The sequence below is a fragment of the Aquarana catesbeiana genome, linkage group LG03 (assembly GCF_042186555.1).
Source record: "Aquarana catesbeiana isolate 2022-GZ linkage group LG03, ASM4218655v1, whole genome shotgun sequence".
Lineage (NCBI taxonomy): Eukaryota > Metazoa > Chordata > Amphibia > Anura > Ranidae > Aquarana > Aquarana catesbeiana.
This window is the reverse complement of record NC_133326.1, coordinates 693,253,239-693,272,796: the sequence shown is the minus strand read 5'-3', so window position 1 is coordinate 693,272,796 and position 19,558 is coordinate 693,253,239. Positions and strand designations below refer to the sequence as shown.

At 42.5% G+C, this 19,558-nt stretch overlaps 1 protein-coding gene across 1 annotated transcript; it reads left to right on the top strand.

The window, feature by feature from the left end:
• Window positions 1–7,134: 7,134 nt before the first annotated feature.
• LOC141134217 (olfactory receptor 1468-like) lies at window positions 7,135–8,079 on the top strand. The gene has a single exon (XM_073623800.1). It carries the CDS (start codon window positions 7,135–7,137, stop codon window positions 8,077–8,079), a length of 945 nt encoding a protein of 314 aa, XP_073479901.1.
• The last annotated feature ends 11,479 nt before the right edge of the window (window positions 8,080–19,558 follow it).

Genomic DNA, 19,558 nt, shown 5'->3' with positions numbered 1-19,558 from the left:
TTAAAGTGGAAGTGAAAGAGAATGTCCCCGGCAACAGGAATCCAGGTGGACAACAGTGTGTGGAAAGGAGGAGTATGGTCACCTATGGAAGCAACGTTCAGGCAAGCCAGGATGTGTGGGATCCAAGGAGTTTTTCTGCTGATGATCGTGACCAGTGGAGTCCTCGAGAATGGTATCCTGTGGCAACAAGAGAGAGCCAGTCATTGAGTAGATGCCAAGACACTAAAGTTCAGCATCCAGTACTGTGCTTGGAGTGTGGTCAAGTGGGGCATGGGATCTTTACTTGCTCAAGGTTCTGGAACACCACTGAAGAGTCTGGAAAGTCTGCAGTGTCACCGTGTAGCCACAAAGAGGCAGTAGCTTGTGAGGATGCAGCTGAGAGACAGCACACTCAAATGAAGCCAAAATTACCTGCTACAGGATATGGTATCTATATTATCATTTTTTTATCTCCTTTTGAGTTTTTTCTATTGTACAACGTACTTCTATAGCTAGGTTTGCTACAAGTTTAGCAGTGTGTGCCCGTTTGGTCCATGTGGAGTTATAGACGCCCGCCCACTGTTTGGGGCCTCTCAGCTACCGCTGGGTCATCTCCCTTTCCAACGGGCCACTTTGCATTATCGACTGTGTAGTCTAGAATGGCGCTTCGTGCATGTGCATTGACTCCCGCACGTCCACACTCGACCAGTGAAGTCAGACGCATATAAAAAGCTTAGTTGCATCAGGGGTGACCTTACATCATTAAAGACGGCTTCTAGGTAAAACTTTTTTGGAAGTTTACATTTATTTGTCTTTTTGCCAATCCTTTTCCTGTTTCTTTATTGGATCTGTGAGCCAATCATTTACAGTGGTCTGCATTTAACCACAGGTATGCCTTGCTTGCTGCCATCTGCCTAATCTCCTCCAAGTGCAGGAGACAGATGATTTGTAGCATGTTAGTTCAGCTTTATATATACGTTGGCTCCCTGATTCTATGAAATCCCCTTTTGATCTATTGGCCGATAATAAGAATACTGGTCTCTGTATGAATGTGTGAATCAATTTCACATATATCAATGCTATACCATATCTAAGCTTATTGCTACTTACTGATTTTTCCCAATGCTGTTCAGCTTTCTTTGGCTTTGGCCCTTAATTCATATCTCCTAACATCATACGGAACCCTTGACTTATCCACAACCCAATAGCTTGTTTAGTTGGTATATCTTTTGTTTGTAGTGTCTTTATCTTTAATCTTTTGGCCGCTTTTAGCTGCCTTTACCTGTCCATCAGGATTTATCAAACTGATGGCAGATGAATTTATTACTTATTTTTAATCCTTTATTTTGTTCCATAGTTGGTCAGATAGGACCTTGTTTGGCTGCTCTGTGTGCCCCACTGGGGTGATTCTCCTTGGTTCAGGCGCCCACTTTGGAGTTGCATGGAGTCCAATATGGGTGAGTGGTGGTGCGGTCAGTCTCAGTGGGCAATGTTTTGATAACTTTGTGAGTATGAAGTATAAACAATATGTCCTAAATATATTTTATTCTATATTTAGTGATTTGTGTTGTGCTATTTTAATATATCCCCTGAGGAAGCCCACGATGGCGAAACATGTTGGGATAAATTTACTTTAGCTACCATCTACACAACAAGATATCTTCTATTCCATTCTATCTTCCATTCCACACAAGCTGTATTAATGTACCGTATTTTTCGGACTATAAGACGCATTTTTTCCTTCAGAAATATGAGGGAAAATGTCCCTGCGTCTTATGGTGTGAATATACAATAGGCACCGCCCCCCGCCGCCGCTGGCACCCCCCCCGCTGCTGGCAATGCCCCCCCACTGCTGGCAATGCCCACTGCTGGTAATGCATCCCACAGCCAACACCGGAAGAAGAGAGGCAAGAGAGCTGGGACATAATTCAAAACCCCCCGTGGGCGCAGGGCACCGGGAGAGACAGAAAACAGGTTACTATGGGCCTGATGGAGGAGGAAGAAGTGCCAGCTGTTCCTCGGGGAGCCCGGCACCATAGAGGCAGGGAAACGCAGGGCCGGTGACTCTGACAGGAGCGGCCGGAGGAAAAGGCGAAGGCAGGGGTCGGCTACCAGAAACGATTGCCGGGGAGGAGAAGGAGGGCGGACCGAGGGCAGGAGAAATAGACAGGCCGCTGGGAAAACAATGGTTACTCTGCATTTCTATGTCATGGTCACTCTGCTTTTTTTATGGTAATGGTCACTCTGCATTTTCTATGGTAATGGTCACTCTGCATTTTTTATGGTAATGGTCACTCTGCATTTTTTGTGGTAATGGTCACTCTGAATTTCTATGGCATGGTCACTCTGCATTTTCTATGGTAGTGGTCACTCTGCATTTACTATGGTAATGGTCACTCTGTATTTTCTATGGTAATGGTCACTCTGCATTTTCTATGGTAATGGCATCTCTGCTTTTCTATGGCATGGTCACTCTGCATTTTCTATGGTAGTGGTCACTCTGCATTTTCTATGGTAATGGTCACTCTGCATTTTCTATGGTAATGGTCACTCTACATTTTCGATGGTAATGGTCACTCTGCATTTTCTATGGTATCGGTCGCTCTGCATTTTCTATGGTAATGGTCACTCTGTATTTCATGGGCACTGGAAAATATTTTAGTACACCATTTGGTTCAGAATATTTTTTTTTCTTGTTTTGAACTTCTAAAACCTAGGTGCGTCTTATGGTCAGGTGCGTCTTATGGAGCAAAAAATTTGGTATATGTTGTTTGGCAACAACTATCTGTGTTTTTATTTTATATGTCTTAAATAAAAATTGTTTTTACTCAAATCCAGTATGTTTTTTCACTATATTAGCACCTAAAAAATCTGGCCAAAAATATTTCTCTGTCTACAGATGTAGAAAGTCCTCTCATTGGAAGCCAACAATAGGAGAAGAGACCATCAGAGTAAAAATCCTGGGGTGAATGCTGTAGAAATCAAGGGAGAACAATTGCAGAAGCATCCAAAGCAGGATCTAGAGCGGGCCAAATCTGTGTATGGGGTGATAATGGACCTCCACTCACCTTACATGCTTTGGGGCCCTTGCCCCTTCCTATTATTGTTCTTGATATGCACTGATCAAATCTTTTCTATGTAAGTGCAATTCCCCTTCCTATAATTGTTTTTGATATACACTGATCAAGTATTTTCTTTGTAAATGCAATTTTAATTTTTATTAAACAATGAATATTATTAAAAATGTTTTTTTTTTATTTACCTGCACTATCCAGTGCACTCTGTTTTTGTGTTGACACTACTTTCCTCGCTCAGGGAAGTTCTCTCCCCCTTTATACAAGGCATCTTGTCCCAATGATGATGGTGACAAGGGCCTTATGACCACATCCTGTCCCCAAAATGGATGTGGGGATCTGTGGCAGGGGGACTTATTGGACCCTGGAAGTCTTCTTTATTTAGTTTGCATCCAGAACACGTGAACAGACAAAACATTTGTTTGAACACGCGAACACCGTTAAAGTCTATGGGACACGACCATGAAAAATCAAAAGTGCTAATTTTAAAAGTTAATATGCAAGTTATTTTCATAAAAAGTGTTTGGGGAACCTGCCCCAGGTGATACATTGTACCCCTACCATTTCACAAAAAGAAAGTGTCAAAATGTTAAAAACCACAGGAGACGGCTTGGGACAAGTCCTTTATTAAAAATTAAAAATTAAAAAATAAAAAAGAGATTCCAGCGATGTAATCTGATAAATCCATGCTCCTACTCCAGCGATGTAATCCAATTCTCGATCTCCAGCGATGGATGATCTCCAGCGACTCCAGCGGGGAACACGCACAGGATCCTGCCTCCACCAGAGGCACCCAGCCAATGATGCGGCGCTAGCTTGATAGCTCTTGTAGCTGAGGGCGGGGCCACCCATCAAATGACCCACGATCTCCAGCGACTCTGACAAGGGGAAATGCCGGGGTTTCCCAGTGACATGTTCGGGTGACCCCACCCCCCCTCTGATGCAATGCAGGATTCCCATTGCATCAGAGGGGGGTGGGATCCCCCGTACACATCACTGGGAAACCCCGGTGTTTCCCCTTGTCAGAGTCGCTGGAGATCATCCGTCGCTGGAGATCAAGAACTGGATTACATCGCTGGAGTAGAAGCATGGATTTATTGGATTACATTGCTGGAATCTCTTTTTTATGTTTTTATTTTTAATAATGGACTTGTCCCAAGCCGTCTCCCGTGGTTTTTAACATTTTGACACTTCCATTTTGTGAAATGGTAGGGGTACAACGTACCCCTTACCAATTCACATGGGGGGCGGGATCTGGGTATCCTCTTTGTTAAAGGGGGCTTCCAGATTCCAATAAGCCCCCTGCCCGCAGACCCCCACAACCACTGGGCAAGGGTTGTGGAGATGAGGCCCTTGTCCCCATCAACATGGGGACATCCTCCCCATGTTGAGGGCATGTGGCCTGGTACGGTTCAGGAGGGGGGGTGCTCTCTCATCCCCCCTCTTTTCCTGTGGCCTGGCAGGTTGTGTGCTAGGATAAGGGTCTGGTGTGGAATTTTGGGGGAACCACACACCATTTTTTTTTTTAATTTTGGTACGGAGTTCCCCTTAAAATCCATACCAGACCTAAAGGGTCTGGTATGGATTTTTGGGGGGAACCCACGCCATTTTTTTTAATATTGGCGCGGAGTTACCCTTAATATCCATACCACACCTGAAGGGCCTGGTAATGGAATTTTGGTGGACCACCACACATTTTTTTTTCATTGACTTTCAATGACTTTTAAGTGTATTGTCGGGACCAACAATTCATTAATAACCGGCACTAGCGCTAGTACTTTTAAATGACTTTTTTTTCATAAGAAATGTCATTTTGCTCTCGGACTGTTATAAACATGGGAAACATGCGCTACTTTATAGGCATACTATAGACACCCCCCGGGTACGAAATTTAAAGGAATATTTTACTTTTATTGTTTCACTTTAAGCATTATTAAAATCACTGCTCCTGAAAAAACAGATGTTTTTAAAACTTTTTTTGCATTGATACATGTCCCCTGGGCAGGACCCCGGTCCCCAAACACTTTTTATGACAATAACTTGCATATTAACCTTTAAAATTAGTACTTTAGATTTCTCCCACAGACTTTTAAATGGTGTTCCGCAGCTTTTCGAATTTGCCAATGTTTGAGTCGAACTCATGTTCGACTCGAACAGATAGCCCATCCCTAGTCAAGAGATATCCACCTCCGCATATGGAGGAGTGCAGGGTGTATAGTACATCTTGTAACATACTCACAAAAAAGGAAATAGTAACTAAATACAACCATACCACTGAATAGGTTTTATATATATATATATATATATATATATATATATATATATATACTGTATAAATACTGCACATCTAACCAATTTTCATTCCACTGATGGTATCCAAATCATGATCACTATGTATAGTATAGTCATTGTAATCTACAGATATGATCATATAGTCTTGTATCCAATATTGTTCATAGCTTATCCTTACACAAGATAAAACCTACTGGGTAAAACTTGAAGGACATTCATCCATTTATCCAACTATAAAACTATATAATATTAACATGGCATCATGGTACTAGTAGTACTGTTGGTTCTTGTTGCTGCCTATCTATACCTTAAGAGAAATTTGAACAGGGATATGGATAATTTGGTGGCAGACACCACCATCTCTATACTGTGGACACTCGCTGCTACTTGGAAAGACTCAAGGATGCATTTTGTCAATTGACTGCTATAACATTAGTTTGTAGTGATACTACAACTACTACTACTACTACTAATAATAATAATTACTATGTCACCATGAAATAAACAGAGAACTATAATTAAAGTATGCAATAAGAAAAAAAAAAACCTTTTGTTTTTATTCTTGATCTGAATATTCCTTTTACAATTAATTCTGAAGCACTGACTGATAATCTCATATCTCTAATCACATCGGTATTAGCTCATGAGAATATCACCGAGCACAGATTCCCAGTGGCTCCATGCAATTTATTTATTTTTTATAAAAGCTGCATCAGAAAAGCATTTACATAAAAGAACACACTTCACAGATGTGGCCATATCTTTACTTATATATATGTAACACATTTGCTAACAGTAATTACAGTAATTACTCTTTGACATTTCTTTATTTCTGTTTCTATTTTAAGTTAAAATAATGCCATTAAAACTTGTCATCTTCTTTTTGTGTTGGACCTGCCTTTAAATTACAATTTAATTGAAATTCAGTCATTTCCATTGACTTTAGTTGTGGAGTTTGGATGACCTTTGGCCTGCTATGCTTTGTATTTCACGCTATGCAACGAGTTCCATTGAAATCTATTTGTGTTGAGGATAAAGCAGGTCAGACTCATCCCCTACTGCATTTCACATTTGAATGCATACATTTCTGTTGCCCTTGAGATGAAATTATTTTGGTTTCCCGTTAAAATGAACAAAATTCTAGCTGGGGGTGGCCCTGTTGGTAACACCAAGCACAACAAAAATAGATTTTTCAGTCTGCTTTTGTTAAATGACCTTGGAGGAAAATCGTCAGCCAAACAGTGATTGCATCCAATTTGATATGGGGTATTATGACAGCTGCTGGGTCCGGTTGTCAGAATACAACAGCCAGCAGATGAGAAATCTATCAGATATTAGCTAAATGAGAAAAAGTGAAGTAACCAACAAGACAATATAATATATAATGTCTATTTCTCACTGACTAAACTACAGTGAAATGCAATCCTATTGGTTTTCACTGTTGTGTTTGTTTTTTTTTTTAATTTGTAACTTAAAATTCAGTTTTGTACTTTTTTATAGAAGTGAAAAAAGAAAGGTCTACTCAATTGGTAAATCCCCTCTTGCTCTTTTCTCTCTCATGTCTTTCTTTCTCTCTCACACTATTCTATTTCTCTCTCTTTTGCCTTCTATCCCTTTCTTCCTCTGTCTCTATCTCTCCTATTTTCCTCTCACTCTCCCTCCATCTCTCTCTTTTCTTTCTCCTTTCTGTTTTCTCTTCAGACAGTCCACATTTTCTTCAGCTTCCTTTAACTAGCTGAAGCTGCTTCACACATGTTACACTTTCATTTTAATAAACTGCCTTCAGATCATGGAGAAGAAGAATATGACCAGAATTTCCACAATCCACCTCTTAGGATTTCAGACTCCAGAAAATGTCAAACTTTTGGTGTTTTTTATTTTCCTTTTGCTTTATTGTGTTACACTTTGTGGAAACCTCTTGATCATCACACTGGTGTCCTACAGCAAAACCCTTCAGTCTCCCATGTACATCTTCCTCTCACAGCTCGCTATGTCAGATATCGTACTTGCAACAGATATTCTTCCTAATACATTGAGAACAGTTTTGGTGAATGATACCATATTGTCATTTTCTGATTGCCTCTCCCAGTTTTATTTCTTTTGTGCTACATTAATATTTGACAGTCTTCTTCTAACTGTGATGTCTTATGACAGATATTTGGCCATCTGTAAACCATTACATTATTGTTTGATAATGAATCACCACTGCTGCTGTACTTTGGTTATTATCTGTTGGTCTTTAAGTTTTTTAACTGTGCTGATGCATACTTTAATTATAGCTCAATTGCAGTTCTGCGGGCCCAACATTGTTGACCACTTTTTCTGTGATCTTGATCCAATTCTTAAACTTTCCTGCTCCGATACAGCATTTCTTCAGATAGAGATAACATTGTTGACTGTTTTATTTGATGTCATCCCATTTATATTTGTTGTTGTATCTTATGTTATTATCATAGTCACCATTCTTAAAATTCCATCTATTACAGGAAGGAAGCAGGTTTTTTCTACATGTAGTTCCCACCTGACTGTTGTATATATCTATTACGGCAACCTAGCTTTTGCTTATTTGGTACCCAGTGAAGGGCAATTGGGGAATGTTACTAAATTCTTATCATTATCCTATACTGTAGTAACCCCATTGATAAATCCAGTTATATACACTTTGAGGAATAAAGACCTGAAAAAAGCCTTGAACATTTTTTTAACAAACTTCTGTATGTGCATTGCATTTTAATATTAAAAAATGAATTGAATTAGTCATATAAAGTATCGCATAATGAAATAAATATCTAATACTTTTAAATGATCAACATGATAATATAAAATCTTACAAACCTTGTAAAAACAGATGTACAGCACCACAATTGTATGATATAAGTTTCTGTTATTGTCTCCTTAGCTTTGCCATGTATAATTTTTTTATTCTTTATATTTTTATTGTAAAGTCATATATTTCTTTATGTAAGTAAAGTTTGCTCTGTACTTTTGGCTCTGGCGACATCAGGATCAAGTTCCAATATTTGTGTTTGGTGTCTCAATAAAGATAAATTGGAGCCACAATTGTTAAGTATGATTACATATTGGTATCATTACACTCAGCACACTTATATTCTTTTAAAGTTCCTGCTATGTCTAAATATGCCTAACTGGCAACTAATGGCCCCTTTAAATCTAACTGAAGGAAGAGGCAGCAATGGAAGTTTTAGATCTAAAAATCCATAATTTTCCATATTCTAGAGCAGCCTTTCTCATTCTTTCAAACCCCAAGGAACCCTTAAATGAACTTTCCAGGCTCATGGAACCCCTGCTAATAATTACTATATCTACAATTCATGGTACATAACATGGTGGCCCGTGGAAAGTGTGCTTCTTACATTTGAGGTCAGTGAAAAGAACCCCCCTTACAGATAGCTAAAAACGTCCTTAGTGTCATTGGTTAAGTATACAAGAGGCAGAAATTGCTCAAGGAATCCTTAGCAACATCTGAAGGAACCATAATTGAGAAAGGCTGCTCTGGAGGTTCAATTGTTGACTAGGGCTTTGTCCTACATATTTCTGTCAAAGGTCATGGAGTCAAAGGTAATATATCTATATATTATATCCGTTTTATTTTAAGCAATCGCTTTACTTGTACTGTATGTAAACTATATTATCTGGCACACTGATGAACTAGTCTTCCAACTCAATTTATGATGGCTCTTTTTAACCACTTGCCCACCGCCGCACGCCGATGTACATCCCTTTTTTGGGGACAGATATCGTTGTTATGGCAGCAGCTAGCTGCCATAACCCCAGTATCCCCGTTTTTGTCCGGCAGTCGGCTACAAGATAAAAGTTGCCTCTGCCGCGGATTTGCCGCGAGATTACTTTTATAGGTGGCGGGAGAGGGCCCCCCTTCCCACCGCGATCCGGTGCCCTCTGCTGCTTACCGGAGCTGTCGGTAGCAGCAGAGGCGATCGCGTCTGCTGCCTAGCTGTGCATGGAGGCGAGTGAGGGGAAGATGGCACCCACTCGTCTCCATGACACTGCAGGGCGGAAGCAACATCAAAACGTCACTTCCGCCCATACGTCTTAAAGGCGCATTTTTTTCAATATAATTTTTTTAAATGACTTTTTTTTATTGCATTTTAGTGTAAATATGAGATCTGAGGGCTTTTTGACCCCAGATCTCATATTTAAGAGGACCTGTCATGCTCTTTTCTATTACAAGGGATGTTTACATTCCGTGTAATAGGAATAAAAGTGACACAATTTTTTTAAATAGTGTAAAAATAAATAAAATCATGTAAAATAAATTAGAAAAATATATATTTTTTTTTAAACACCCTCTCCCGACGAGCTTGCGCGCAGAAGTGAACGCATACGTGAGTAGCGTCCGCATATGAAAATGGTGGTCAAACCACACATGTGAGGTATCGCCACAATCTTTAGAGCAAGAGCAATAATTCTAGCCCTAGACCTCCTCTGTAACGCAAAACATGCAACCTATAGAATTTTTTAAACGTCGCCTATGGAGATTTTTGAGGGTAAAAGTTTGACGCCTTTCCATGAGCGGGCGCAATTTTGAAGCGTGACATGTTGGTATCAATTTACTCGGGGTAACGTTATCTTTCACAATATAAAAAAAATTGGGCTAACTTTACTGTTGTCTTATTTTTTATTCTAAAAAGTGAATTTTTTCCAAAAAAAGTGCGCTTGTAAGACCGCTGTGCAAATACGGTGTGAAAAAAAATATTGCAATGACCACCATTTTATTCTCTAGGATGTTAGAAAAAAAAACAATATATAATGTTTGGGGGTTATAAGTAATTTTCTAGCAAAAAAAACTGTTTTAAACATGTAAACATCTAAATTCCAAAACGAGGCTGGTCCTTAAAGTGGTCTTCCACCCAAAAAAAAAAAAAAAAAATACATGAATGTGCCTAAAAAAAAAAAAAAAAAAAAAAAAAATTGGAATTTTTTTTTTTTACTCACCTCTAAATGCCTGTTGCTAGGGGGTCCCTCGTAGTCTGCCTCTTTCAGTGCCTGGGCTGGTGACATCACTTCCCCCTTGGCACAGGAAGGGCTCAGCTCTGCTCTCTCCCTCTTGTCAATCATCTGGGACCCATTACAGGTCCTGGACGACTGAGCGGCCAATCAAGGCTGTGAAGCCACAGCCCGGCACCCACAGTTGCAATGCCGGCGCCACAGAATGGAGGGGGAGATGAGTGGGGCTTCGATCCCCCGCATCGCTGGACCCTGGGACAGGTAAGTGTCCAATTAAAAGTCAGCAGCTGCAGTATTTGTAGCTGCTGACTCTTATTTTTTTTTTTTTAAATGGGAACTCCTCTTTAAGTAGTTAAGAAAGATGACAAGGACATTTAGGCTCCGTTCACACTATGGGAATCTGGATTGCGGACAGAATTGCCGCAATTCTGCCAGTGATTCTGAATTGCTGCAAATTGTGGGATGCCCTTTGCGATCCCTGTTATTTTCAGTGGCACTCAAATCGTGATGTGATTTTGCCATGATTGTCACCTGATGAACCGCGGTAAAATCGTGCAAATGGAATCATGGGACGCTTGTTGCCTAGAAGAAGTTCTGTGCTGCAATTTGAATGCCAAGTTGAAAATAATGGGTATTGCAACCACGACGATTCGGAATCGTAGGCAGAGTCACGGTGATTCTGCCCGCGATCCAGAACACCATAGTGTGAACGGAGCCATATGCTATTTTGTTTATAACCAAGCTTGAAATGTGTTTACTTTATTGATGTATTTACTGATAATACTGTCATCCCCACATATCAGTTATGGTTTCCTGCAAAATCATGGAATGGCATGTTGTTTATCATAAGACATACCTCCTTCTTCCAGCTTCTCCTAAAAAAAGTGAAAAACAGTGGTCTCTCCTATTACAAATAACAAGCTGATGCCTTCCAGTAAACAGTGATGCTCATGGTGAGTGGAGCCTAATGGGAAAGCAAAGACACCAAATCCCCTTCAACTTGTGATTGACAGCTGACTGTCTATTGGCTATAATTCCACCCACTATCTCCTGTCAACCACAGGGGGAGTGGACCTGATAGGAAACTAGTGTTTTTAGCTTCCCCACCCAGCTACAAAACTTCTCAGCACTGTACTGTTTGTGTGACAGCTGCAGTGGTGGAGAGGGAGCTTAGCTGTACTAAAGACAGAATGTCCAAGTGGAAACGCTAGTCTCAGTGTTGAGTGTTCAAAGATATTCTGCAGTTGCTACCAGGAACTTGTGGCCCAGTTCTTCGGAACTTCTTCCATGCTGGCACACTGACCTCAGTAACTGTTTGTGATTGCAAGATGACACCTGGTACTGCATCACGGAGGGGTAGCCGCTCAAACTCCCTGGCATGTACTGCAGGAGAACCCTCATCTCCGATGCTGTTGTTCAGCAGTAAGTCTGCCACCCAGTCTGTGGTAGGAGAAGCTCCCCCAGCCCAACCAGCACATATACCTCAAAGAGACATGCTCAACTCAGGCATTCACCACAGGCAGGGATACACACAGTGCCAATATACACAGAATCCTCTCTGAGAAACATCTCCCCTACCTTCACCACTTCAATACTGGGCACTTTCACCCCCTTCCTACCCAGCTTAATTACCAGCTTTCAGCTCTGTTACATTTTGAATAATGATTGCGCGGCCATGCAACAATGTACCCCTAAGAAATTTTTATCATTTTTTTCACACAAATAAAGCTTTCTTTTGGTGGTATTTAATAACCACTGGCTTTTTTAATTACTTGTTAAATAAACACAAAAGACCAAACATTTTGAAAAAAAAACATCTTTTTCTTTGTTTCTGTTTTAAAATTTTGCAAATAAATAATCTTTCATACATTTAGGTCAAAATGTAATCTGCTACATTTCTTTGGTAATAATAAACTAAATCAGTATATATTATTTAGTCTGTGTGAAAGTTATAGAGTCCACAAACTATGGTATATATCTGAAAATTGATCACACCTAATTTCTTGAGGGCCTAAAGTGGCAGGGCAGTACAAATTACCCATTTTTGGAAAGTAGACAGTCCAAGGTATTTAGTAAGAGGCATCGTGAGTTTGTTGAAGTTGTGATTTTTTGTCACAATTTTTTGGAAAATTAAGAAATAAAAAAAAATCTTTTTTTTTTTTTTTTTTTACATACCGTCACCAGTGCAGTTCTACACTTGATCTTAGCCAAAAGGTTGAGAAACGATGGTGTGGTGGTGATCAGGAACTGGTTACATTATGTAAAAAAAATTTAAAAATTATATATATATATATATATATATATATATATATATATATATATATATATATATATATATATATATATATATATATATATATATATATATATATATATATATATATTTATGGTTGGAGCCCTATGTCCGATATGGACATAGATAACACTTATAGTAAAGATAATACTTACCATCAGCAATAGACCTGAAAGTGTGGACTTACCATATGAAATGGACCTGAAAGTGTGCCTTGGTCTAATGGCCGGTATGCCAAAATAAGGGGGCATACCCTGGTTTAAGAAATGATTATTCTGTAAGAGAAATTAATGAAATGAATAGTTGAGAAATGCTGTGAAATGGGGATGGGAGGATGGGTATCGCGCACAGGAAACCGACAAGCACCACAGGTGAGCGGGCTGCTTAAATACCCCCCGGGCTCTTCCCATAAATTCAGGCCACCATACTGGCCTTCCTACTTATGGTTGGAGCCCTATGTCCGATATGGACATAGATAACACTTATAGTAAAGATAATACTTACCATCAGCAATAGACCTGAAAGTATGGACTTACCATATGAAATGGACCTGAAAGTGTGCCTTGGTCTAATGGCCGGTATGCCAAAATAAGGGGGCAAAAACATTCAGGTAGGGTTATAATTTTTATTGGTTTTCAGTTTTTATTGAGCCAATTTGGAGAATGCCTGTGCCATCTCTGTTTGCGGATTGGGGATATACCGGGCGAAGCAGGCTGATTTCCACCTGCCTAGCCTTTTGATGATGTGGTCTGGAACCCCGTGGCGGGACGCTGCGGAGGCTGCTCCGATGCGAAAGGAGTGTCCGGAATACTGACTAGGGTTAAGGTGAAGATTGCGGAGAAGTATCCTTATGTGTTTCACAAACTGAGAGGCGCTTAAGGGTTTAACTGGGAATGGTAGAAGGGGACTGGTGTCTGGTTGCTCAGGCAGGAGTGACCGGAGTCGGTTGAGTACAGCGACTGGACACCAGCTGTTGTTAGTTTCGTAGAGGTGAATGTTCACTCCTGAGCCCGTTTGCTGGGTTTTAGAGACCTCGAGGTGCAGGATGAAATGGTCTTGGTATCGAAGCAAGTGCTGTCTGCATAGTACTTGGTCTGTGGGTTTGTTAGAGGTGAATTCGCCAGGTCGCAGGAACCCATAGTAAGCTAAATATATGGCTGCTTGTAAGACCGTGCTGGGGAGCAGACCGAATGGCGAAGTAGCCAGAATAGTTGACATGTCCCTAAAGATGGGCCCCGTAATGGGTAAGCGCTTGGTGCTGATGACTGGTTGTCGTTTCTGAATGCCCCTTAGAATGGCTCGTATAGCGTGTGATGAGAACAGTGAAGATTTCGTGGGGTCTTCAAGCGTCAAGAAATGTTGAATGCCGGCTAGGTATAGCCGAATGGTATTGTAGGATAAGGCCAGCTGCGTGTGACAGTGTGCAGTGAAGGCCAGTACCTGTTTGACATCTGTTGGTCCTTTACGGCAGGATGTGAGGAATTTATTGAACGCCTTCCAAGCTGTCTGGTAGGCTTTGAGTGTGTTGTGAGAGAGTGAATGATTGATGAGTTGCGTTGCTCCGTATAAATGTTGAACTAGTCCAGGGTCAGTTGTGACCAGACAGGGATAGGGGCCGACATTGGTTCGGCATCGGGAACCTGTTCAAAAAAGGAGGTATAATTAAAACGTGACAGTGCGTCAGCAGCTAAGTTGTATCTGCCGGGAATAAATGCACAGTGTATGTTAAACTGATGCTGTAAAGACAGTTGTACCAATCTGCGCAGGAAGGACATGACTGCTAGGGACTTGGACCTGCCTCTGTTGATGATGTCTGCTGTGGCCTGGTTGTCGGTGGTGAAGACTACGGTTTGTCCTGTCCAGTGGTGGCCCCAGAGCTGTGCAGCTGCCACTATGGGATAAAGTTCAAAGAGGGCAGATGTTTGAGTAAAGCCAGGTATCAACAGTATCTGTTGAGGCCAGGGTCCTGAAAACCAATGGCGGCCAAAAATTGCCGCGAAACCTGTGGAGGCTGCAGCGTCTGTCACCACCTGGGGTGAATGGACCAAAACCATAGGTATAAATAGGGATATGCCATTCCAGGCGGACAAGAATTCCTCCCACATAGATAGGTCCGCTATAGCTGCGGAGTCTAGATTTAAGATCTGATCGGGGTCTTGAGTTTCTGACAGAAATCTAAGCAGGCGTGATACAAAGGTGCGGCCTTGTGGAATAATTTGCATGGCGAAATTAAGCATTCCCAGGAGAGATTGCAACTGCTTTTTGGTACAGCCCTTGGTGTGTGTAAATTCGTGAAGGACTGCCCTAATGCGTGTTAGTTTGTCGAGGGGGAGACTGGCTTGCATAGCGCAGGTATCCAAGCTGACCCCGAGAAAGGTGATGATGTGTGCTGGGCCGTCGACTTTGTGCTCGGCGATGGGAACATTGAGGTTTCCAAATATCACTCTGAGTTTGTCGAGGTCTCCTGGGGGCTTGCTGGGAGGTTCTATTAGTAGGAAGTCATCCAGGTAATGGATGACTTCTTGGCATTGACCCTTGTGTAACAGTATCCAAACAAGGGACTGAGCGAACGTGTCGAAGAGCCATGGACTACTCTTCGAACCGAAGGTGAGTTTTGTGGCAAAATAATATGCCTCTTTCCACTTGATGCCATGCCAGCACCAAAGGGATGGGTGGATGGGCAGGAGCTTGAAGGCATCCGAGATGTCGGCTTTGGAGAGCCAGGCACCTGTACCTGCTTTGATGATTGCTTGTATTGCCATGTCGACGGAGGAATATTTTAGGGAAAACTCTTCGGAGGGGATCAGGGAATTGAGACTGGGTATGTGGGAAGAATGAGGCGCAGACAGGTCGTACACCAAACGCAATTTATTCGTGAACTTGCCCTTGACAAGCCCAATAGGGCTGACTCTCCATGCGCTGAAAGGGGGGCGAGTGAAAGGGCCTATCACGTACTCTCGATCTACCTCTGCTTGTAAGAGTTGATCTATGGCTTGTTCGTCAATGGCTGCTGAACGAAGATTGGCACATTCGTGAGTACTGTGGGGTAGTGAAATGAGGCCGGTGTGAAAGCCTGCTGTGAAGCCTTGGATAAGGTAGGTGGCCAGGGAAGGGGTGGGATGTGAGGTGAGGTACAGTCCTAACCATAAGAGGTTGATCCGGCTTAGTCATGCCCTCTTGTGTTGTTTGACTTCACACAAATTCCTTGGGTGTGCTCTTTGGCATAAGGTGCAGATGTGGAGTAGGCGGCACTGGCTGAAGTTGCAGGACCCATAGTTGTAGTTATTACAGATGGCTGCCCCTCCCATGGTTCGGACTGGGCGTCCAAATTTGTCCACCTGAGGCGTTGGTTCAGGGGGCGACTGACCCTGAATTGTACCCGAGGTAGAGGGAAACTCGAAGGGCCGTCTGATCGCCGCATTGGCGCACCAGGTGGCAGTGTGGGTGGAGGACTGACAAATCGCACACAGAGGTGAGCGTAAGCCGGCAAAGTGGCGGCAGAAGAGCTCTGTGTCCATGAGACTCCATTTTGTCGTAGTCTGGAACTGTGTGAGTCTGGCGGCGGCCTTAGCGGAAAAAGAACGGTGGTAATCGTAAAATGCAAAACCTCCATACTTGTAGCCCAAGTCTACTACCGTATGGAGATACAAGTCCAGCTCTTCCCGTCTGCTGGGGGTGGCTGAGCATAGGACGTCTCTGAGCATGCCAAAGGCCAGGGTAAATTCTGGGACCGATAACTTGCGGTTCAATCTGGGGTCTTTGGCTTTAAGGACCACCGATATGTCACCCCAGGAGTAGGCCTTATTTTTTGCCAGATCGTGCACGGAAATAAGGAGAGAGGCCAGGTTGATGTCCCTGCCGTCCAAAATGTCCTTCCTGATACTGGTTGGGACCAGATGGGAGGGTTAGACAATGGGGCTCCAGCCTGAGGTACCTGCAGGAAGGGGTGTCAAGGTTTGAGTTGCGGTTGGGTCGGGGACAGCAGTGGCCGGTCGAGCCTCCAGGAGTGCCACCCTGGTTTGGACGTCTGTAACTGAGGTAGACAAGGATGACACCATCGTGTGTAATTGTGAGATAGCTGATGATATTGACTGGAGGGATGCCTGTTGGGTACTGGGTCCTGCTGCTGGTGGGGGAAAGAGGAGTTTGAAGAGCTCGCCTTTCCTCGCTGTGGCGGGGAAGGGGACACCTCTGCATCTGAGCTCTGCCGTCAGTTTGGGGATAGTCCATCCCCTGAGGGACTGCACGCTGCCGCTCTCTGAGACCGGAGAAGGTGACAGAGGGGCCGTGAAGTCTTCGCTGCCGGCCTGAGACATAGTTGCTCTGGTGAGAATCTCCTGTCTTGAGCTCTTATTTCCTGGTTGACTGTAACCTATTGGGGGTGACACGAATTTCAAGTTTTTCTTTGCTCCCCTGAGTCATACTTACCTGACTTATTCTCCCATTCCCTTTTTTTTTTTTTTTTTTTTAATTATTTACCTGGGGGGATATCGTCCAACCTGGTGCAGGGTGGACCTACTGAACTTTGACTGACCTAGAGGAAAATGAAAAGGTGATAATTTGTGAAGGGATTGCTAACTAAACTCGAAGCAACGATTTGTATGGTGCTTGCAATCTTTGTGACAATGAAATGATTCGAAATGTTTTGCCTTGATTATGAAATGAATGAACTCCATGACAGAGGTCCGGCCTGGTCGTGTCGTGACTGATCCGACCGTGAACCGGGCTCTGGAGCATGTACTGAAATGAGGCAACTGAAAAAACATTGGTGCACACCGGGACGAATCGGTGCCTGTTTGATGCATCTGGATTCGAATCGGAGCGCAGTATGAAATGAAATGAGAGAAATGTTTACCTTGACCGAGGCTCGAATTGGTTGTGCCGTATTTTGCGACTGCCAATGAACCGAGCTCTGGTATAGGTATGGATACGGCTGAAACAAGTGGGGCATACCATGACGAATCGGTGCATCTCAGATGCGACTGGTTTCGAAACGGTGATGCGCTGTGGGAGTGAAATGGTAGTAATTGCATGACAGAGATACGGATCAGTCGCCCGATATCTGCGACTAGCTATGATCCGGACTCTGGAGCATGTTTCAGAAATGAGGCCGAGCCCTGGGGCACGCCGTAACGAATCGGTGCATGGAAGATGCGACTGGATTCGAAGCGGAGCGCGATAAGTGCAGGTGTAACATATCGTTTGCCATGACGGAGGCTCGAATCGGTCGTGCTGTTGTAGCGACTGACTACGAATCGGACTCCGGAGCATGTACTGAAATGTGGCCAATCCTGGGGCACGCCGAGACGAATCGGTGCATTTCCATGCGACTGAATTCATGTCGGAACGTGATACGTGGTAATGAAATGAAAACCATGACAGAGGTACGAATGACTGATAATAACGTAACTCTGGAGCATGTACTGAAATGAGGCCGTAACTACTGGGGCACACCGAAGCGAATCGGTGCATCTTTTAGGTGCGACTGGATTCGAATCGGAGCGCGGTAGGTGACTGAAATGAGAAATGATTGAAATGATTTGAAATGTTAGAAATGAGTTTAGAAATGTTTCAGAAATGAGAAATGACTGGTATCAAACTGACTTGATCCGATAGATTTGCGAATTTGCGACTCGCTATGGCTGTCTACAGACGCATATTCAAAAATTTCGACATGCTAGAAATGAAGCGACGTCTGCGTCGCGGTGGTTTTCTCGAGTAAGGCGAAATGGTAACATGACGATAGTACGAGTGATATACATTGCGGTTACGTTTGTAAAAAAGCGAGTGATACGTAAATTTGAAATCACGGTTTAGTGACATGATATGAAAACGTAAAAACAAAGTCCGACGGGACCCTACCTGCGACAGCCAAGCCAGACGCGTGGTACGAACTACGAACGATAAACACGGACTTCGAAAGTCTTGAGCATGGAAATAACGAATACGGGAACATGCGAGGCAAGAACTTGCGGACGCTGGTATTCGAATAGTCGGCCTAGTGACGTATATCGCGCACAGGAAACCGACAAGCACCACAGGTGAGCGGGCTGCTTAAATACCCCCCGGGCTCCTCCCATAAATTCAGGCCACCATACTGGCCTTCCTACATATATATATATATATATATATATATATATATATATATATATATATATATATATATATTTTACCATTTTTTTAACACATTGTGACCAGAGCATAGCAGTGTTACCATTGTAACACTGCTAGACATAGCTTAAACTGCAGGGAGGCATTCTCTAGTTTTATATCACAAAGCTACTCACATGGCTAGAGCTATAGACTGGTATAAACACACAGATTAGGGTTCAGCTGGAACAAAACCAACTACCATTTCCTAATTCCCAATTTAGGGTCTTCTGAGGATGTCACACTCATTGGGTTCCTTAATGAGCTGCCATCTTTTGATTGGTGTAACCCTCCAGGCCTTATCTTTGGATAAACTCCCCTTGCAAGCATTGATTCTCCAGGAATGGATGATCAAGGTTTTCAGCCCTTGGTGGCAGAAAACAAGTTTAGAATACATTTTTTAAATCCAACTGGATGGGAGACTATACCTGAAGGTTTTGACTGCACTCTTATTCTCACAGTGGAGAGCAACCCAAATTAGGCATTTTCTCTTGACTCTTTCCAAACCTCAGTACATTGCCAGGCTCCAACTCCATTTAAATGCACATTCTTAAATGCTTCTCTCCTGGACCATGCATTGTCTTATTCATACCAATTGATCAATCAACTGCCTACCCCATTCCTTCTTAAATGAGAGAAGGATATTGAAGTATCCCTTTCCACTGAATAACATGGTAATATCATTTACTTTGCCTGCAAATTGTGTACTGCCATCAAGATTCAGGAGATATAAAATTATGTCTAGATGGTATTGGGTACCTAGGATCCTCTATAGGTCCTTCAC